Source organism: Cavia porcellus, unplaced genomic scaffold (genome assembly GCF_034190915.1).
Source record: "Cavia porcellus strain 051 isolate PalLab524CR breed Dunkin Hartley unplaced genomic scaffold, mCavPor4.1 scaffold_2, whole genome shotgun sequence".
Taxonomy (NCBI): Eukaryota; Metazoa; Chordata; class Mammalia; order Rodentia; family Caviidae; genus Cavia; species Cavia porcellus.
Window position 1 is genome coordinate 29,508,828 of NW_026947485.1, and position 19,825 is coordinate 29,528,652.

Sequence of the window (19,825 nt, forward strand, 5' to 3'; positions counted from 1 at the left end):
GAACAAAGGCCAAGAATCACGCTGGGGTTCCCGGCTCCCCGGCGGCTTTGACATTGATCGGAAGTGCGCCACCTCGTGGCGGCTGCGCGCCTAGTCGGGGCCCGAGTTCCAGCCTGGAGCCGAGAGAGGGAAGCGGGCTCCGGGTAGGGAGAGAAGGAGAGAGGCAGAGAATGTACCCAGCCCGCTGCTATTGAGATCTCATTTTTACATCTAAGAAATTGCAGCAAAACCCCAGCCGGGTTTATAGCGGCGCATTCCAAATATGCAAATTGGCCGGCCCTGGACGGGTTTACGACCATATTGTCACAGCCATCTGAGGACGGGCTTTTATAGGGCTCAGAAATCAAACCCGCGCCCGCCCGCCGCCCGCCAGAGAGCAGCTCTCCTGGCTAGACTCTCTCCAGCAACTTGAGAGAGTTTGGTTAATCTTTAACCATCCCAAAGGAAGTCTTTCCCTAAACCTGGGCTTCCCTGCCCGCCCCCTGCCAGCCCCCCAGGAGGGCCCTTGTCCCTCTCTGTGTGTCTGTCTATCAAACTAGACATTTCATTTGGGGTTGTCTCTCTTCCCTTTCAGCTCCATTCCCCCTGTCGCGCCAGTTAGACAAACACACAAACAAATAAACAGAGCAGGGGGCTGGGGCCTCTCTTCAAATGAGACCCTCTCTGTTGCTCTGGCCCTGCCTGGGTGGCTGGAAAGAGTGTGGGGTGGGCAACAAAAGGCTCTGTCCTTTCCGCTCTGCCCCTCAAGGTTATGGGTGATGTCCAAATTTAAGGCAGAAGTTCAAAGGCAGCAAACAAAGAGGAAACCGGCATCTTTCTTTCCCCAGAGGCAAAATGCTGCCTCAGCTGGGAGCTGAGGAGAAAGCCACTTAGAGGATCCCGAGGGTTTACTCTGCCTTGGTAACCAGGCTGATCCCCCACTTGCTGAAGACATCCACACAGCACCCCAGAGGGGTCCTCCTTGGGCCTTCACGTCCTGAGGTGAGCAAGGGCAGCCTGGGGTCAGACTCTTTGGCCACCTCAAACCTCAAGGGTTTCTTCAGGGCTAAAGGTCAGTTCAACAGGACCAAGTCCCACATTCTAGGCCCTAAGACATGCCACCTCTTAGACCCCATTTTCCACAAAGACATGGCCAACCACCTTGGCATCCTAAGCTTGGCTTCAATTGTAGCTAAATCCTGAATCAGTCACTGGCTCGCCCCTCGGAGGCCTGTAACTTGCCCCTTTACTAGTAAAAGGATGTGGGAAGGGGAGACATTTGGCAGTAAAAGGGAGAGGAATGTCACACCAGGACCTGATACTCAAGTTTCCACTGTCTTTATTTTCCTTGTTCCCTGACTCTTGTGTACTTGCTGCATAGGACACACCACACGAGGTGGGTAGGAACCGAGGACAGGCCAACACTCCCAAGACAAGCAGAGCCACCAGACATTTCTTTATACTGAGAGACAGAAGAGATTCAAGGGGATGGTGCCTGGTTTTCCTAAACGAGGTCCCCAGGTTCTAGCGAGTTGAACTGCCTCCAAGCATCCCCCTAACGCTTTCCAAATGTGGCAAGAGATTAAAAAGATCATTCTCAACACTCTTCCCACTCCCTCCAATAGCCCTAAGAAAGTCAACCAATGGCAAAAAAAAAAGAAAAAAAAGAAAAAAAAAAGCAGTATTCAAACAAATTAGGTTATGGTTCCTTTATTTACAAGTCTTTCGAACACCATCCCTGTATGAAGCGTACATTCAAATGTTCTTAGCAGTGAGCAAGTTTAACCGTGGACCACTGTAAACAGATAGAGCCTTTAAATATTTTCATCACCCCTCCACATTGCATCTTTTTAAAATTCGCTTTGGTTCCTTCAGGGAAATATATATATATAATATAATATAATATTTATTTTTTAAAATAATTCCAAATCACTCTCAGGCTTTTGGAAGGTCTCGGAAAGCTTCTAAGCTCAGTTCTGAGTCAATGACCAATGACGGCAGAATGTGGAGCTGGAACCTGGGATTTGGGGGGACTCCAGCCCCTCATAGCCATAGGCGAGGACTCGCTGGCCAGGCCCACTGCCCGACATAGAGCAAAATCCCAGCTTCATTAAATGTGGTGGAGACTTTGCCAAACTGCTGCACTCCACAGGCATTTCCTGCAGAGATCGAGGGGCCAGCGGCCTGGGTGCAGCCTCTGGGTTTTTCAATGCCTTACACCTCAAGAACAGTCCTATCTGCAACCAGGCTTTGGGCCTGGGTGGCAGGCTGGAATGAAGACCCTTGTTTGGAAGGAACAAAATTCTGGTGGACTGCAAAAAGTGACTGCTAGGAGCTCAGACCTGGGTCAGTGTAGTGAGTAGTTAGGAGTGGAAGACATGCATGCCACCTGGATAGATTTCTTTCCCTCCAGGACCTGCAGCCTTTCCCCAACTTACAGCCACCTCTTCTTAGTCCAGCTGCCTTTCACACTGGCTTCAGAAAGTAGCCCCATACTGGGCATTTAAGAATTCCTCTTGCCCCTATCTCCAAGCTAAACTGGGCTTGGAGAGCATACAGCTTCTTGACTTAGGAGTCCTGGGGGTAGCTAGGCTCTGTGGGGAGGGTCTTGGAGGGGGGTTGGCCTCCAGAGGCCCTGGCAGGGGGGAGGCCTTGTCCCCAGTGGAGACCACACCCAGCCTGAAGCACCATGGGCTCCGAGAATGAACCACCAGGCATCCCAAACCATTCATTCTAGCTGATGCACAAAGCTCAGAATCCAATTATTAGAAATCTTAACCGCTGAGATCTTAACCAAGAGTGTCCTAGGCCCTCTCCTGTTTGGGCTATTTCAATGTCGCCTTCCTCTCTTGTATACCTCCTTTTTTCACAAGTCACCATGTGCCTTGACCTTGTCAAGGGCAAAATCTGCATATCATTTCATGTGTATGAAGCCCCCCACCCAATTTCAGCTGGCTGGAGCCTTAGAGGAGCGGGTTAGCTGAGTAGTACTGTAAACGGTCTCTGTTAATTTTTTTTTCCTTCATTCTTCTGTTCTGAAACCAGATTTTGACTTGACGGTCAGTGAGGTTGAGCATGCGGGACAGTTGCAGGCGCTTCTCTTTGTTGATATAGACGCTAAAGAAGAATTCCCGCTCCAGCTCTCGGATCTGGTACTTGGTGTATGGGCAGCGCTTTTTGCGGGTGCGTTGGCCACCTATGGAGCAGTAAAGGAAGGGGGTGAGCTGACATGGATTTTGCAATCTACCCCAGAACCCTGATTTGAGGAAAAAGGCTGATCACAGGGACCGGGGGCCCAGCTGAAGCCCTCTCAAGGTCTCCCCAGGCCTCTATCCTCCTGCTCCCGCTGGGGACAAGTTGCAGCCAGAGGCTCAGCCCTAGATAAAAGCCTGCTGCTTAGACAGGCCCCTGGGGAAGGTGCTCCTGCTGCCCCCAGAGCAGAGAGGGAAGCTCCTCACAGCAACAGGCGAGTTTGTGCTGCTGAAACCGCTTTGAAAGCAGCCGAGTGGGGGTTGCTGGCTGCCTCTCACCCCGCCAGACTAAACAAACAGCGCCTGGGGACATTTCACCTTCAGCACCTGGGCTGCCTGTCCCCGAGGCAGTAAAGGCAGTCCCCGGCCCAGGCTATCCCAGTTGCGGCGAGATTTGGCTCTGGGCTCTCATTTATAACTGGGCTGCTGCGGGATCTTTGTCAACCTGAGCTCTAGCCACTCACTCGTGCGTTTCCCCACCAGCTCCCAGCTCCCTCGAGGTGGGAGGTGGCAGCAGAATTCCCCTACCCTGGGCCTGCTGAAGCCCACTGCTACACAGCAAGGGGACCATCAGACTTTTGGTACTGGGCAAGGGTGCTCTTTTAGGTAGAGTGGAGGGAACTTCAAATAGGCTCTACTTGTTTCCCTTTAAAAAAAAAACCTACAAGACAAAAAAAATTCACTTTTGACAGATTTAATAACAATTGTGAATAACATGCAGTTAGACAGAAGGCGGCACGTAATTGCCACCGTGCTGGAGGAAAATGGCTTCCTTTGGACAAAAAGGCCAACTTTGGGTTAATTTGTTTCTTTTAATATATTGCTTGAGCTAAGCAGGCTACTCTATCTGTTAAACTCGCTCCTAGCTCCATCGTTAAACAGCGATGCCTTTGAATCCCAGCCGGGGACTGGAGTCCCAGCGCAACACATGGCTTTTATAAAAATCTCCGGATTACCTTTCTATCAAAGGCTCCTGAAGCCCTTGCAGGGGGAATTTACAGGCGCCCACCTCCGGCTCCCAGCCTGAAGCTGGCCCCGAGCGGGATCGAGCTGCCGGGTTTGGGAGCTGAGAAGGGAAAAAAAGAGAAAACTGGAGTTTTTTTTTTTTTTTTTTTCCAGGCATGCTTTGGCCGGTGGGTATTTCACGGCCAATTTCAGCACTCGCCACGTGATCCCGCCTTTTATAACAAAGTTTTGTTGGGGGAAACCTAAAGGCCCTTCATAAACCTTATATGCTTATAAAACAGCATATAAAAATTTAACAGCGGTGCTGCGCTAGATTTCCAACTCCCCTTTCATAAAGCGCTGGGCGCTGCCTTTATACGTACTGGGGCCGCCGGCCTTGTCCTCAGTGTGGCCGGAAGACGACTCGGGGCTGCTGCTGCTCTCGGGGCGCCGCCGCCGCTCCTTCTCCTCGGCCGCCGCCGCCTCCCTGCAGCCGCCGCCGCCGCCGCCGCCGTCCGAACTTGAAGTTGCCGGCGCGCCCGTGGCCGCCGCCGGCGCGGAGGTCGCCGGCGCGGAGGTCGCCGTGGCCGCCGGGGGGCCCTTCTCCGCGGCGCTCTTGTCCCCGGGGTAGTCGGAGGAGGCGAGGTTTTCCGGGGTGCCGTAGGCCGTCTCGAAAAACTGGTCGAAAGCCTGCGGCAGGACGCCGTTCCTGCCCACCGTGCTATAGAAATTGGACGAGACGGCGGGGGTGGGGTGGTGGTAGACGTTGGCCGAGCTCTTGGCCAGCACGTCGCCAGGCACGCCGGCCGCGCTGGGCGCCTGCAGGCAGTCTCTGTGCACGAGCTCCTCCGCGGAGTAGCAGTGGGCCAGATTGCCGCGGGGGTGCCATTTAGTGGCGGGCTCAATGGCGTACTCTCTGAAGGTCACTTCGCGCACGGGTTGGACCTGGGGCAGGTTGGAGGAGTAGGAGTATGTCATTGGGCGCGAAGACGGGGTCTGGGGCAGAAAAGAAGGGAGGCTGGAGAAATCTGGACCCGAGACGTAGTAAGTACAACTTGGCAAATACATGTTAGAGGAGCAGGGACCACGCTCATCAAAATCCATCATTGGGCTACCTTGGGCTCTCCGCAGTAGCCGAGCTTAACATGATTCTCCACTGCAGCTGCCTCTTTGAAGCGGATCCGTGAAGTAGAAATTTGGAGACGTAAGCTGACGTGGAAATCTATCCCCATCCTTAGCAGGGAGGTGCTGGTCATGTGACCCGATGTTGAAATTGACAAGCTGCGAGCTAGTCCGGGCGTTTTTCACCCCCCCCCCTTTCCTTTTTCCCCCCCTCCCCTCCCTCCTCGGCTTCCTTTCTTTGTAGCCACCTCAGGGGAAGCAACAGATCGTCACTCGGTGTTCTCACCGAAAGCACGTAATCGCCGGTGTAACTCATGTTGGCTGGGGGCCTCCCGGCGCGCGGCGGGGCTGGGGTGCGCCCCCGTGCAGCTCGCTTTTGCTCAGCTGCACGATCCCAGCCCTCGAATGCGCCTAGGGCGGTGAGAAACTCAATTCCCGTGGCCCCCACCCCAACTCCTCGGGTGGGTGAGGGATGCTGTGTGCTGGGGGTGGCCAGGTGGGAGCCCGGAGCTGAGTGGCCCGTGGTCGGGGAGTCTGTTCTCCTGGAGGCTTAGGGTCGCGTCCCCTTCCTCCCAGCCCCCCACCCCAGGCTTGCTCTGGGAAGCACCTCAGCCTCAGACCCTGGTTGGACCCCATTCGGGGGCAGGGTTCGTAGTGGTGGATGTGCTGGCCTCGTGGCTTGTCTGATTTGCACGGTGACTTGATTACACGCTCGCATTCATGGTCACTTCCGAAGCGCTTTAGTGCCTTCCGTCCCTAAACCGCCAACAGCCAGGGCGGCTTTCCGCGCGGATTGTCAGTGATCCACGGGTCCGGAAGGGCCTTCGTCTTACCCGGGATCCACCTTCCCCTTCATGCTCCTTGCCCGCCTCCTCACCCCAGCCCTTGTCCTTGAAGAAGCCCCCTTCTTCTCGATGCCTGCCGGGGCTCGGAATGAGTGGGCAGAGTCACAGACATGGGGGCTGCGCCTCTGCTCACTGGTCAGCACGTCTGCCTGGTCTTCTGGAGCTGAGGAATCGGGAAACCATGCAATTGAGGCAAGCCTTGGGCTGCTTTAGAGGAGCTGACATCCGAGGAGCCTTCTCCTGGGTATGCTGGATCTTTGGGGAGGGGGGGTTCCACCACGCTACTTGCGAGTGTGGAGAATGGGGGTAGAAAGGGGGGCGTGATGGCTGAGGAGTCCCGGCTAAGAAAGGGATAATCTGCCTCCTCTTCTTCCTTGCAAAGCGAGAGAGTGAAAGCAAAGGATGTGCAAGGCAGAAACTCAGAAAGCTCGGTGTTTTTTCCTGCCACTCATTCCAGAGAAGGAGCACAATGCCAAAGAAAAGAGAGGTGCTCCTCCAACTCTCCACACCTTGGGCAATTAAGGATGCCTTGAAAAGGCTAAGTTCGCGCTAAAGACAGAGTCAGAGGCCGTAGCTGCTAGTGTGAATCTACCTTCTCAGGAGAGGAAACAGAAAAATTAAGAAGGCAAAATAGTGCTCATCACTATTTTGTAGAATTGAAGGAAGACTATTTAGGGTAAATGAAAGAAGAGAGAGGGCATAGAGTGGCCAGACAGGAAAAGGGAAAAGACCCATCCCTACGGCCTCCCCAAGACACTATTCTTAGAAGGAGCTGCGGTGGTGCAGAAGGAAAATTAAAAAATGAAAAATGAAAACCCTTTCCTTATCCAGGAAATAGCTAAAGGTATTTACATATCTTGAGGAGATTTAGAGTATAAACTCTAAGATCTTTGGCATTTAAGTGTCAACATCGATTTATTTATTTATTGCTGAGCTGACTGTAACTGACTTAATAACAAATTTAATCATGTATTGCACTGGAAAAGAAATATTCTCATTATGTATTTTCTCCAAATAATGACCTGCCATTGCATTTGAATACTCACTGTAAATATCAATAATATCGAGTAATTATTCTGTAGTAGAGTAAACTAATTTATTGGCATTAATGTTTATGTGGTTTTCCCCCTTTACAAGGATTGCTTATCACAAATCAAGCTTGGTCAGACACATTGGTTTAATGGACTCTTTATTCAAGATTTGCTGCAAGAACTTTCATGCCCCTCGAATCTGAGTGCTGAACTCGACATTATTTGTGCATCTTCAGCTTGACATATTTGTCCACTGTAGCTTGCATAGAGGGCAGCATCGGCATGAGTGAGAAGATCCTCTGGGCAGAAGGTTGTTGGGGAAAGGTAGCTTGGGACCTCCTAAAGCTGAGAGTCACAATTGTGGAGTTGCCCTGCAGCAAAAATACTCCTGTTTCCAGCAGCGACCAACAAGGCAAAATATTTATTTCTCCACAGTATCTCTTTCTTGGAGATGGAATATAAACGATAGAAGAGAGGTTGCAAACTGCTGTGTTTGAATAGTTCCCTGGCTCAATTTTTCACCATCCCAAACTGTCTCCCTGCAGCCCACCCAGTCCTCACCATCCCAATCCTGGAACAAAAGGAATGCATGAAGGGTTTCAGTGACTTTGCCATAACAAAGGCGCCACCATTGCAGGGCTCGCCCCGCCCCTGGATGAAGGCAAACAAATTCTTGCACTTGTATTAGGGCTTTTAAGACCATAATTGAACCCGGGGGCGTCTAGGAGAACCGAAAACAGTTCTAGACAGACCTGCGGTTTTATAGCAGTTTTGGCAGTCAACTTCAGCTTGTGCCTGAGCAGTGGGGCCGAAGTCGCCCGCCAGCGGGGGATGCTAGACCACCTCCCCCAGCTGCATGCAGCCCCTCACTTAATTAGATCGGCTTCCTCTGGTGCCAAGGAGAGGGTGTCCCCACAGAAAGGTCAGTATGGGGTTGTGTGCTATTTCAAATAACCACTGCCTCCTATGTCCTTCTCAAGGACTCCGAGAGGAGTGTTTGCCGGCAGGTTTGGATTCCTTGGGCATCTTCATGAGACAAGGCAAATTCCCAAGGAAAGGCTCTGTGGAAGGAAGATACTCCAGGAGTGGTTGGTAGGATTATTTGACAGGCTGTACTGAAGCTGGGTGTCCAAAAGGACTTGCAGCCTGGGGGGGGGGGTGCCGGAAGATGGATGAGGGAAAAGGCTTTTGATGGCAGCAGAAGGGAAAATGCCTGGAACCGCTGAGTGCTTTTAGTTCTCTTAGCAGGGACAAAACTCGAGGTGCTCAGATCCTCCAAGCCTGCATGATGCCTCTGGATTTGCCCATTCCTGCCCCACTCAAGCAGAATATAGTTGGTGTGAATGTTTCTTCAGGCAGCCAGTGGGGGTTAGGATGGGTACTGTTTTGAGGCTTGGACCAAATATGAGGCAAGAAGGGGTAGCGCCTACCCAGCTACCAGTCCTTGATTTTAACTTTGCTGAGTCTTATAGATTTTTCTGCTTTGCAGGAGGCTCAACAGTCACGCTGAACCTACCTGGCTTTGGGAAAGAGCTGACTGGGTCTAAGGCTATCCCGGAAGCCCAAGTCCGAGTTCTACTTCTTGAAGCTGCCGCGGTAGGCAAGACTGTGACATTGGCCCTGGCGACTGGTTTCCCATGAGCTGTTCTTTCACAAGAGCTCCACGGCACGGGGCCATCTCCAGAAAACACTCTTAAGCATATATTTCCTTTAATCGTCAACCCGGAGCCCCAGGGCGGCTAATGCAAGAGGCCAAAAATGTTTGGAGGAAGAAAAACAAAGGCAGGAAGTGGCGGCTGCCTGACGGTGTGTGTGTGTCTGCAAAGAAGGGAGGGAGCCAGTTCAATCTCTTGTTTTTCTGAACTTCAAGGTCTAGGCAGCCTTTTGCAGGGCCGCCTGTCCGCTGCTCCTCCGCAGACTTTGGAGGTGGCCACCCGGAGAGAAGGCAGGCATCCCTGTGGTCCTCATCAAGGCGGAAACAGCTAACAAGGAGATTTGTTTAGCAAAACAGACCGAAAGCAAGCCTTTCAGGGCCTTCGTCTGATTTGGCTCTGACATTGGGGAGGGAGGATGTGCGCCTACCCAGCCCTCCTCACAGGCTGAGTGCACCCTGGCTGGGATGGTGATCCACGCACCCGTGTGCTACCGTCTTTCCAGGCAGGATATCAGAATAAAGTGTATGGGGTGCCTCTGCCGCATCTGCTTCTTCTTGCAGCAGGAGAGGTCTGGGCAGCTGTGGGAGGGAGCCAACGGCTGATACTGAGTAGCAGAGTGCCTTCTGCACCATTGACATGCAGTTGGGCAGAGTGAGGCCTTGTCACCGTGGTTGTCATGCCAGGGATGGTTTTAACAATCATTCAAGGGATACCTGAAAGGCAGTTTAACACTCTCTCACGCTAAAGGAGGTTAGAGCTGGTAGTGGGGGTGCAGATGAGGGCACCTTTAGGCTCCAGTTTTCTAAACCCCAATTGGCCAGGTTTCTGGGCTGCCCTTTGTCCCTTGCTTGGGCTGGCTTGGAAGACAGCAGCTGCTCCTCATCCTCCAAATCTGGGAGTAGGAAATCTCCAGTGCCTGCATTTGTAGCCCTTTGAATGCTCAGCATGAGGTCCATAGTGTGAATGCCAAAACCAGCTGCCCCCCCAAGTCCTTCTCCAGCCAGTACTGTCCCCCAGCAGTTCCTGCTGGCTTGTTGTCCTCTGTTGTCTTGCATCTTTCTAGTCAGTCTCTTTCTGGGGCCTCTTGCCTCTTTGATGTCTCTCCTAGACTGAGCAACAGCTGAGATGCCACTAGAAGGCACCTAGCACTCACGTATAGAGAAAATGGTCTATGAGGTTTCTGACTCCCCACAATTTTAGCCTCCACCAGAGACCTACAATTATTTCTTAGTGGTTTGCTTAGGGCACTATCACTATTTTGCCTTAGAGCACTATCACTTTTTGCCTCTTCTTGCTGGCATGAGCTTCTACTCTCCTCTGTCCCCAAATGTTACACTGTTTTTAGAATGCTAAGCTTCCCTAGTGAACCCTAATGCCCACATGTGCAAGAATTGGCTGGAAGAATCAGGGTGGAAATGGACATAGAGCTCTTTCCAGGGATGGAGAGCAGGCCTTCATTTGGGGACTATTTCCCTCCAAGTTGGAGATGTCCTTAGGACTACCTGCTCCTTTGTGGTGAGCTATGAGGGTGTTTGGGGATGACCCAGGAAATTTCCCAGTTTTTCTTGTCAGAGAATGGCTTATTGGCAGATCATGGCCAACCCATCACCTTTCCTTTTGGTAAAATGTCAAGAGATCACCTCTACCATTACCAAGTAGAGACAGGGGTTAATTTGTCCCTTTGTCAAGGCACTGACTCCCCGCTTGCCTTCTCTATAGCAAGAGAACAGGTAATTCCTTGAACTTGACCTCACATTTGGTTCTTGGTCTGATTAGCAGGTTCAGTCATCCTACTGTTCTTGAATATCTGAAGATATTCTTCCTCTGACCATGGGGAGGTGGGGCAGAGGGCTCAGTTGAGCGTCTCAGTCACCTAAGCAATTTGGTTATCATTTAGTTTACTGGTTCTTGAACCGATGGGAGAAGAAAGGGTTCCTTCCTTTGAGAACTATTTTTATTTTTACTATTGCTAACTCCTTAGAGAAGATTTTACTTCTTTTTCCTGTATAGCATGGGAACAAATAGGGTGGGGGCAGCACTGAAGGGTGAAACCCTAGTTCTCAATGTCTGCTTTCTATTTTCCTTGCAGCTTTGGCCCAAATGGGGTTTCCCCAACCAAATATATCTGCAATAAAGAGGATAAAAGAGAGTAGTCCAACAATAATGTTGGTTCTGGTCCTTGGTCTCAGTCCCCAAGGCTATGGCTCACAGGACTCTCTCATGATCCAGGTTCCAAATGCCTTCCAGGACAACTCCATTTTTACTCAGTGCCAGTGGCAATTCAGATTCCAAGGTTGAGACTAGTCCCCTGTCCCCATCCAGCCTTGCCTTCGGGGGCTCCCTGACCCATCTGCCTGGCTGTTCACCATGGTACTCATTTATAGACAATCCCTCCTGTTCTGTATCCCACTTCCCCACCACCCAGTCTGGCCCACTGTAGGGGCAAAGTCAGCTTTCCTGACTTTTAAGAAAAGATAGAAAAGAAAAGATTTGGTACCCCTTGGCCAACAGGCTCAGTGGCAGACTAGCCTAAATTCTCTTTATGGCTGAGTTGAGGCTCTGACCTGCCAAAGGCAGGCTATATGCAGGGAGTAAAGTGCTTCCTCCCCTGCAGAGCACAGTCAGTTCTTGGGGCCCAGGAGTCAGGGGTTTTTATACTGGCAGAGCCCACCTCATTTAGTAAAGATTTCAGGCAGGAGAAAAACATCAATGATATCACCAAAAGGCCTGCCATGCACTGATGGAACACCTGAGCTTAGGAAGCCCAGCAGGGTCTTAGATTTTCTATATTACCCCAGGCCCTATGGCCCAGACCAGCAAGCCACTTGTTCCTACCAGGATCAAGTACTCCAAGTTATCCAGGATCCAGGGCTGTCTGCTCCCCTTGAGCTTGCAGGCTGTTCATTTTGCCCGGGCTCGGCCTGCACAGCCTCAGAAATCTTCTGGACTGGGGCAGATCTTGCTCTTCCAGGATAAAGCCATAGCCTGGTCCCCCCAACCCCCGACTGTGAAATTCTTTTCTAACAGGGTAAGTTGGAAACCAAGAAGGAATCCCACATGCAATGCTCAAGCCCAGGCCACCAGAACCTGCTTGCAGCAGCAGTAGCAAAGAGGACTCTGTCAATTGTATGTCCTGGGCCTACCAGCAACCGCGGCAGCCGCGGCTATCGCGACTAGCGAGCAACCCGCCCAGACCTTGGAGGCGGTGGCTCCGAGGACTTGACCTTTACCGTGCAAAAGACAAGTACGCTGTGCGCCGCCAGGAGGGGGCCGTGGCGGCTCCAGCCTTTTCCACCCAATAGCAGCCCAGGCAACCCACGCGGGCTGCGCGCTCATCCTCATTCCCCCCTCCATTTTGTGCAGTGTCCGCAGCAGGCGGGTGAAACAAAGCCCCCGGCACTGCACTCAACACCTCTCCTGTCAACTTCTGTCCGTAACCTGCGTGATCAGAAGGCCCGGGACTAAAGCCAGCCAGTCTAAGCCCTTCTCCAGGCCTGTTTGCTCGCCTGAGCCCAGCCAGCGCTTGGGTACGACGTGGTGCCAGCCGACTTCCATCGGGGCTTAATTCCCGTGCTCGGGTCCTGGCGTCAGGCTGCGAGGTGCGCCGGGGCCTTCAGCCCGGCCGGCGTCGCCCATACGCGGGGCAGGGAGGCCGTCCGGCCGCGTCCCTGCCAGGTGGAGACCGCGCTGCCCGTGTCCGGCGCTTGGCCCGCGCGCCCAGCCCGAGCTCCGCTCCCTCGGACCTCAGCCCGCCGGCCAGCGCCGGGCTCCCAAAGCGGAAGTCTTTGATAGAGAAAAACACGGTTTCTTTTCAGCTCGTCTCCAAACCCCTCTTAGAGAAAATGCTGCTGTCAAGTTTTATTTCCCGTTGCAAACCACCTTCCATGCTGCCAAGAATTAAGAGCAGGAGAGAGTAAACCCGACTGCCCTCCTGAGCAGCGAGGGTGTGGCGGAGAAGGGCTCGGGCACGACACCTTCCCGGGCAGCGCTGGGCCCGCGGTGACGTCAGCGGCAGCCTCGGGGTGTCGCGGGCCTGCAGCGCCCGCCGGCGCGGCCTCGGGCTCCCCCGCCGCGACCTCCGCCGCTGGGCCGCCGAGCCGCGGCTGCAGCCGTCGGAGCCAGGCCTGCCCCCGGAGGGTCGGGGCCTCCATTGAAGGTCGGTGCGGGGTTCCTGCGGAGCTCGAGGACTTGGGGCCGCGCCCGGGTCCCGGGGGGCGCCCCGCTCTCTGCGCGCCCGCGGAAGCTCTGCAGCCGCGCGTCCGCGCCCGGACCAGGCCTGCGCCTGCTCGGCCGCTGGGAGGGTCTGCAAGCCTCACACGCCGCCGAAACTGTGTCTGTCCGCCCGGTGGACCCTGCTCCTCAGCTGCGCGACGGAGTCGGAGAGCAATGAGATCCACCCGACCGGGCGAGGCCTTGGCTGCTTCTACGGAGGGATTTCCCCCTGCGCCAGCGTCTTTCGTGTTCTCCATTTAAAATAAAATTTAAAATAGCAGGCTCCTCTCAGGCGTTGTCTGCGCAAGTGAGATGCGTGAGGATTGGGTGGGTCTTCTCAGAATGAAGCCTCGTGGTTGCTATTTACCCGGTGGCCGAACAGATGAAAACTTAATTAGCGTTCCTGTCCCAAAACGCAGGCATAAATCTCCCCGGGCCTTTTGGATAACGCTACATCTTTGCTTATGAAAAATGGGATGTGAGCAACTCGCTGCACATTTCTCTGATTCTCCAGGACTTGGGCTGCTGACACGCATTCGATCAAGTTTAAAGGAATGCGCATAAATCAGCGAGCCACTATCGTCTCCTCCATAGAGCTCTGCAAATCTAGAAGGGCGCCTCTGAACCCACCGGGTCTGGGGATTAGCAGTCCCGGGCGGCCTCCATCTGGGCTCGAAACGGGAATTCGCAGAAAGAAAGAAGGATGCCGCATCTTCACCCAACCCTCCAAACACACAGGGCGGTGTAACAGGCCGTATCTATTATACAGTGAAATCTGACTACCCGCACACAGATGTATCCCCCTTAGCTAGCTGGGTTTCTTCACTGCCTCCTGGCGAATTTCGCGGAAAACATTTCAATTAGGTCGAATCTTAAAAATCAATAATTTCCTTTTCTCAACTTTCTTAATTTTTCTTTCTATGTTAAAAAACAAAGCCAATTTACATGAATGGTTTCAACTCTGCATCAGGGAGAAGTAGTAGCGAAATACACAGTGACATTTTACAGTCAACCACTTAAATTAATAAATTTGACAGTATTAAGAGCAGATGGGGAAAGTTCTATACTTATAAATTTTTTTGTCCAAAAACAGTTTCCTTTTTAGAAAAAAAACTTGAATCAGGTTTTAAACCACAGTATTTGTGCGTTAATGGCTTGCATTATTACTTTTATTTTTCAGGTGGAGGCTGGTGTTCCCCTAGCTGTGTTAGTCCTACAGGCTTTAAGCATTGGGGAGCCATTAAAATCCATGCCCACCTCAGTTTATCTGGTAGCTCCCTGGACACTATCAGTATGAAACCAGTTACTTAAGATTGACACTGTCAACAGCCATTTTAGAACTGGGGTGGGGGTGGGGCTACTGACATATTTCTGTTACAGTTTCAAATCTGGAAAGAGAAAAAAAGGCTATTACTTTACCCAAGGTTCTTGTAGTGGCATGGCTTTTGAAGGGGCAGCATTCTGGATGCAGACCTGCTGTTGGTCTCTTTTCTAGGCCTGCGGCTCAGAATATTTCTTACATCTAAAGAAAAATATCTCCCATCAACAGAAGAGTCCTCTTCACAGCTATTTGTAAGCACACAGATCCAGATTCGAGGCAATTTTCCGTCACTTTAAACATTTTGGAGAATGTCCTTAATTTTGCTCCAGGATAGCTCTTTTACAAATGGAACTGTGGAACAAGATGCGGGGAGGCGCATATGAAGTAGCATTTGCATTTCTTTCCACAAGTGAAGTGAAAATCCTCAGGGCATCAAAATATGACTGCACTCACAGGGCCGTTGGATACATGGCTCAGGACTTGGATTTTGGAAATAGCTCTAGATTTTTCCATAATTCTTCATCTATAAAGCTCTGCGTCTTTAGGTAAGCTGGGGGAGGTCTCCATCAGCCAAGCTTGTAACCAACCAATATTATTTTCCACCAAATGATGAATCAAGTTCTTCTGTTCACTATTTCTTTCCTCTAATATAAAAATAAAATTAATCTGCATCTGATAATTCCATATTTCCAGGCTACTGGTTCCACCAACATTTTAATATTGGTGGAACAGAGCATGGGTTTGACAAAAAACACATAACCCTATGTGTGTATTAAATATATAAACATACATATGTATTATTTAAGACTCTGAACCCAGCACCTGATGTATTGTTAGGGGATCAATAAACAGTAGATATAAAAATTTATCATTATTATATAGTTTGATAGTGATTGTTAATATTAAATGTATTTATTTCTCCCACAAATCAAACGGCACATTTGCAAGCATCCATATAAGATTGCACACCACCCTGGAGCCACATTCAGCTCTGAGCTACCCAGGATAACTCTCCTTCTGCATACACAGTATGGTCATTTTGTAGGTATGAGACACTTAACTTCTCCTTACTGACCTCTTAAGAGGTGGGCTTCTTTGAATTTCTGAAATGTAACTCTAGAACTCTAGAGTTAGCAAGGCATCTGAAACTTTATTTGCCGTTAAGACTCTCTGATAGCTCTAATTAGGGTGGTAGACCACCTTGAAGGGTGAGGAGAAAAATGGTTATTTAAGAACATCTCTTGGACTGTAACAAAAATGTACAGCTTAAAACAGACCTGCAGAAATCTGAGTGAGCTGCTGTAAAGACAAATCAAATTGGTCATTAAAAGGAGCAAACTGACATCATGTAAAGTACATTTTGCATCTCAACTCTAGAAATTACCTTAAATTACAATGTTGTGAGTCATCAGCAGTTAATGATACTATATCTGTACAGATTCTATAATTACATATACAAGCACACACAAGCACTCATATGCAAATGTATACATGTATACACATATATGATATATATTCACATATATACAGGCACATGTTTAATTTACATATATTCAAATTCGCTCCATTGGGAGCCAAATAAATGAGTACTAAATCTCTAAAATTACAAGTCAAGGAGGTAAGAATTCTTGGTTCCCTTGAAGCTGAAGAATTACAAGGAGGCTTGTCAACACCAGGTGGCGCCCTTGATCTACTAATCCAGCCCAGGCCAATTCATGAGCTGTCAAAAGTCAAGGTCACAAATTGTCTTTTTTCGTCAAGGTCAAGGTTTAAGGCCTTTCCTAGTCCTGTCATTTCAACAAATATCAAAACCTGCCCTTTCAGACACATGTAGACCCAACAGCAGATTTTAAAATACGACAGCCTAAGCATTACTGATACTAAACAACTGGTTTTCATTTTCCACTGGGAGCCTGGAAAATTATACTATCTCTTTCTCCTTTCTTTTCTTTCCCTTTCACCTGACATTTTTATCTCCTTAAAGCACTTATCACTTTCAGAATTTTAGTTATGAGAGATTTCTCCTTTTTCTTTTAAAAAATTAACCCCTCCAAAAGTTGAATAATAATCCAATAGTCCTTGGTTTGTACGAGACAAACTTGCTCCTTTTCCGTGCAGAGCACGTTTAGCAAAGGAAAGTAACGAGTGTATCCTTCAGATTTTAATGGCAGTGACTATTTTATTAACAGAATTAATACCACTGTATCACTATCTACAGGTCTAAAATTTCCATTTTTAGTAGAAATATTTAAAAAGCAGGTGCACAAATACATTTTCACAGTGTGCTGAATGTCTTTATTTACAAAATAGTATTTTAAAGTGAATATGAACAAAACGAATGTGCTAGTTGAGATAACTGCTTGATTAAAAATGTGCTGTGAAGATGAATCCTTAAACTTTCTACTGCAGTCTCATAACACAGTAAACAAGGAAAAATACTAATCTCTTAAAAGACCAAAATATAGAATGCCGACAATCTAAATATTTTAGGGGGAATGAATTTCCATTCTGAGTCATCTAAAAATAAAAACAAGAAAATTATTTATCCTGCAAAATATTTAGCAAATATTGGAAAATATTAATTTAGATGAAAAACGAATTGCATCAAAATCAAAGTCCATCATGCTGGGGGTGGGACCTGCTGGGAGATCTGACATAAAATGAATCCTGCAGATTATCTGTTGATTTAAACATTTTTTTAAAACTCCCAATTCTTGGGAAAATCACTGATCATGGGGTAGTCCAGATGCCAAAAGTGTGATTGTTACAAGCAACTAAAAATTGTTCTCAGAAAGACATTACCAACCTGGAATTCCTTTATAGTCTCAAAGGTTTAATCTGTTTGTGTTTACTATCAAGACATATGATCTTCAAAAGCGCTTTCCTGTCCTTTCTCCCTTCAGAGTAAATAGTTCTAGATTATTCCAGTACTTTCTCTTTCCCCTCTCTAAACTTATACATGAAACAGATTTCAGAACATACAATATAGGAATTTCACTAAGATTTACCTGAGCAGACACTTAACATGCAAAGGGGACGGCGACGTGAGGACAAGCAGATGCTTACAACAGCCACTTGCTTTTGTAACCAACTTTCAGATTATTACCATCTAACACAGTGTCCTAAAATATGACGGTCACATAAATACTTACAAGATTTCAGTAAATGTGTAACTTATCTGAAATTGCATGTTTAGGGGTTGATGTTTGACTCTAGTTTGTCATGTAACGGTCTGGTTGGGTTGGCGGGAGAACTGGCGGTCTTTATCATTTCTTGAAGGTTTTAAAAAGTTGTAGATTCCATTAGAGGAAGAGATTCTCCCTTGAGGAGAGCCAAATGCCAGTGTCTCTCTTTCCATTTCTTCAATCATTATTAAGTGTTATTGTTATCTGGGCAAAGCAATGGATTCTGAAGCATTTCTTCAAGTTCCCTCTACTCCATAGTTAATCCATTAACTAGTGGTCTTCAGTTTGTTGATGACTTTTTTCTCTTTGACCCTCCTGTTTTGGAACCAGATTGTAACCTGCCGCTCAGAGAGGTTCGTTGTGGCTGATATCCTTCTCCGTTTGTCCTTGGTAATGAATTTGTTCGTGGCGTATTCCCGTTCGAGTTCTTTTAATTGCACCTTGGTGTAAGGCACGCGCTTCTTTCTCCCTCTTCTATAGGAGCTGGCATCCGAAGGATGGGAGACCACGTCTGGAAGACAGAGGACAAGGCAAATTATACACAGATCAGAGGGGGCCAGGACACAGGCGACAGCTCGATCAGATCCACGCGCCTAGTGCGGGCTGCTCTTTGCTGTGCGCTGTACGACCCGGCCTTCTGCCAAAGTTTAAAGGGTTAGGAGAAGAGAGTGGTTAATTATGCAGTGAAATGAAGTCGCCTAGAGTTCCAGTGATCACTCCAACAGGGTTAACTTGCATGCCCAGCGCGCCTGCTTCCCTCCATCTCCGGGCCCAGCTGCCCACAATTTAACACCCGACGCAGGGCACAACGCTCCTGTGCCTGGGCTTCTCCCGGTTTGCCCAAAGCCCCAACACTCGATGCTTCACCAATGAAACCATTTTTTGACCGTGGATAGTGGCAATCTGATGAGCCAAATAGCAGGTCGATTTCCCAGTTTCAGTCAGTGTCAAGGGCTGGGGAGGGCGGGGCGCAGAGGGAGAAGAAAGGGGTCCCCACAAGCTCCCTCCCGGCCACCCTTCACCCAAAGAGGGCCAGGGGCCAGCTCAACTTAGGGTAGTGCGGACAGCGCTAGCCAGCCAGGATCAGGCTCCCAGGGGTGCAGCCCCGCTGGGACAGCCAGGGAGAGCAGAAGGCCACCCGGGTGACCCCAGGCAGAGCGGGGGAGAAGCTGGAGCAGAGCCGGAAGACCGGGGCTGGAAAGGGGGCGCCATTTACCGGGCAGAGTGGACTTCCAGAGGTGGGGAGGCTGCGCCTGCTCTTTGGGGCAGTACATTTGGCCGTTCCAGCCGTTGGGCAGCGCCCAGGGCTGGTAGCTTTCCATGGGAAGACCCAGGGGCTCGTGGCGAGACTCGCCGGGGCCCCCGAGCCCCGGGACCACCGGCATATCCAGGTAGCCGGGCACGGGCTGGTGGTGGTGGTAAGGCCCGGCCGCGTAGCCCTGGTGGTAGAAGGCGAACTCCTTAGCGCGGGAGCTGAACTCCTCGGCCGCGGGGCCGGCGGTGTCCATGTACTTGTCCGCGAAGGCGGCGGCGGCGGCGGCCGAGGCGGGCTGCGCGCACGACTTGATGGCGTTGGGGTGCGGGCCCATGCGGGCGCACGGGTAGTAGCCGCTGCCGAAGTAGCCGTAGGGCAGCGCCGCCGGCCCCGACGAGCTCTGCGCCGCGGCGGAGCAGGGGCTGCACTGCTTGGCGGCCTCGGCGCCCGGGGGCCCCGCCGGGCCGGGCCCGCCCGAGGACGACGCGGCGGCGGCGGCGGCGGCGGCGGCTGCGGCGGCGGCGGCGGCGGCGGCGGCCGAAGGGGGCGCCTCCCCCGGCGCGCTGCTGTAGGCGGCCGCGGCGCCCGGCGCCAGGGGCGCGGGGTGCGCCATCAGGTTGCGGCATTGGTTGGCCGCCGCCGCCGCCGCCGCGGCGGCCGCCGCCGCCACCGAAAAGTTGCCCCCCGCGGCCGCCGCCGGGTGGGGGAAGCCCCCGCCCCCGGCCCCGGCCGCCGCCGCCGCCGCCGCTGCCGCCGCCGCCGCCGCCCCTTCCATGTTCTTGTTGAGCTCGTCGGCCACCAGGCCGCCGCCGTTGTCGTAGAGAAACATGACGGTGGGCTCGATCCAGCGGGGGTGGAGGAGCACGGAGGCTGTCATAGCCCGAGCCGCATGGAGAAGACCCCAGTGGCGCTGTTTTAAAAAGCCCCCAAGAAGTGAAGAGCGCGCTGCGCGGGGCCGGGGCCCGGGCGAGGGGGGCGGATCGCGCCCTGCGGGGTCGCGCCAGGCGGCCGCCCATTGGCCCGC

General features: G+C 51.2%; 3 protein-coding genes and 1 long non-coding RNA gene across 4 annotated transcripts; 1 reads left to right on the plus strand and 3 right to left on the minus strand.

The window, feature by feature from the left end:
* Positions 1–1,670: 1,670 nt before the first annotated feature.
* Positions 1,671–5,441, minus strand: Hoxa11 (homeobox A11). The gene is made up of 2 exons (XM_003467968.4): positions 4,559–5,441; positions 1,671–3,175 (listed from the first exon to the last, which is right to left on the minus strand). The coding sequence occupies exons 1-2, from the start codon at positions 5,280–5,282 to the stop codon at positions 2,943–2,945; spliced, it is 957 nt and encodes a 318-aa protein (XP_003468016.1). The 5' UTR covers positions 5,283–5,441; the 3' UTR covers positions 1,671–2,942.
* A 15-nt stretch (positions 5,442–5,456) lies between these two features.
* Positions 5,457–9,367, plus strand: LOC134473944 (uncharacterized). The gene is made up of 3 exons (XR_010044449.1): positions 5,457–6,386; positions 7,280–8,265; positions 8,419–9,367. It is a non-coding gene; the product is annotated as an uncharacterized LOC134473944 (long non-coding RNA).
* Positions 9,368–12,603: 3,236 nt separating this feature from the next.
* On the minus strand, positions 12,604–14,942 carry LOC134473937 (collagen, type I, alpha 1a-like). Its single transcript, XM_063239848.1, has 2 exons — positions 14,460–14,942; positions 12,604–13,399 (listed from the first exon to the last, which is right to left on the minus strand). The coding sequence occupies exon 2, from the start codon at positions 13,295–13,297 to the stop codon at positions 12,680–12,682; it is 618 nt and encodes a 205-aa protein (XP_063095918.1). The 5' UTR covers positions 13,298–13,399; positions 14,460–14,942; the 3' UTR covers positions 12,604–12,679.
* A 1,572-nt stretch (positions 14,943–16,514) lies between these two features.
* Hoxa13 (homeobox A13) lies at positions 16,515–19,778 on the minus strand. The gene is made up of 2 exons (XM_005008377.4): positions 18,763–19,778; positions 16,515–18,057 (listed from the first exon to the last, which is right to left on the minus strand). The coding sequence occupies exons 1-2, from the start codon at positions 19,676–19,678 to the stop codon at positions 17,813–17,815; spliced, it is 1,161 nt and encodes a 386-aa protein (XP_005008434.2). The 5' UTR covers positions 19,679–19,778; the 3' UTR covers positions 16,515–17,812.
* Between the last annotated feature and the right edge of the window lie 47 nt (positions 19,779–19,825).

Excerpts from the sequence above, each read along its gene's own strand:
- Hoxa11 (XM_003467968.4), bottom strand. The coding sequence starts at position 5,282 with ATGATGGATTTTGATGAGCGTGGTCCCTGCTCCTCTAACATGTATTTG. Across the intron at positions 3,176-4,558 it reads GGACAAGGCCGGCGGCCCCA|GTGGCCAACGCACCCGCAAA; the intron begins GTACGTATAAAG and ends ACTGCTCCATAG.
- LOC134473937 (XM_063239848.1), bottom strand. The coding sequence starts at position 13,297 with ATGGAGAACACGAAAGACGCTGGCGCAGGGGGAAATCCCTCCGTAGAA.
- Hoxa13 (XM_005008377.4), bottom strand. The coding sequence starts at position 19,678 with ATGACAGCCTCCGTGCTCCTCCACCCCCGCTGGATCGAGCCCACCGTC. Across the intron at positions 18,058-18,762 it reads CTGGAAGTCCACTCTGCCCG|ACGTGGTCTCCCATCCTTCG; the intron begins GTAAATGGCGCC and ends TCTGTCTTCCAG.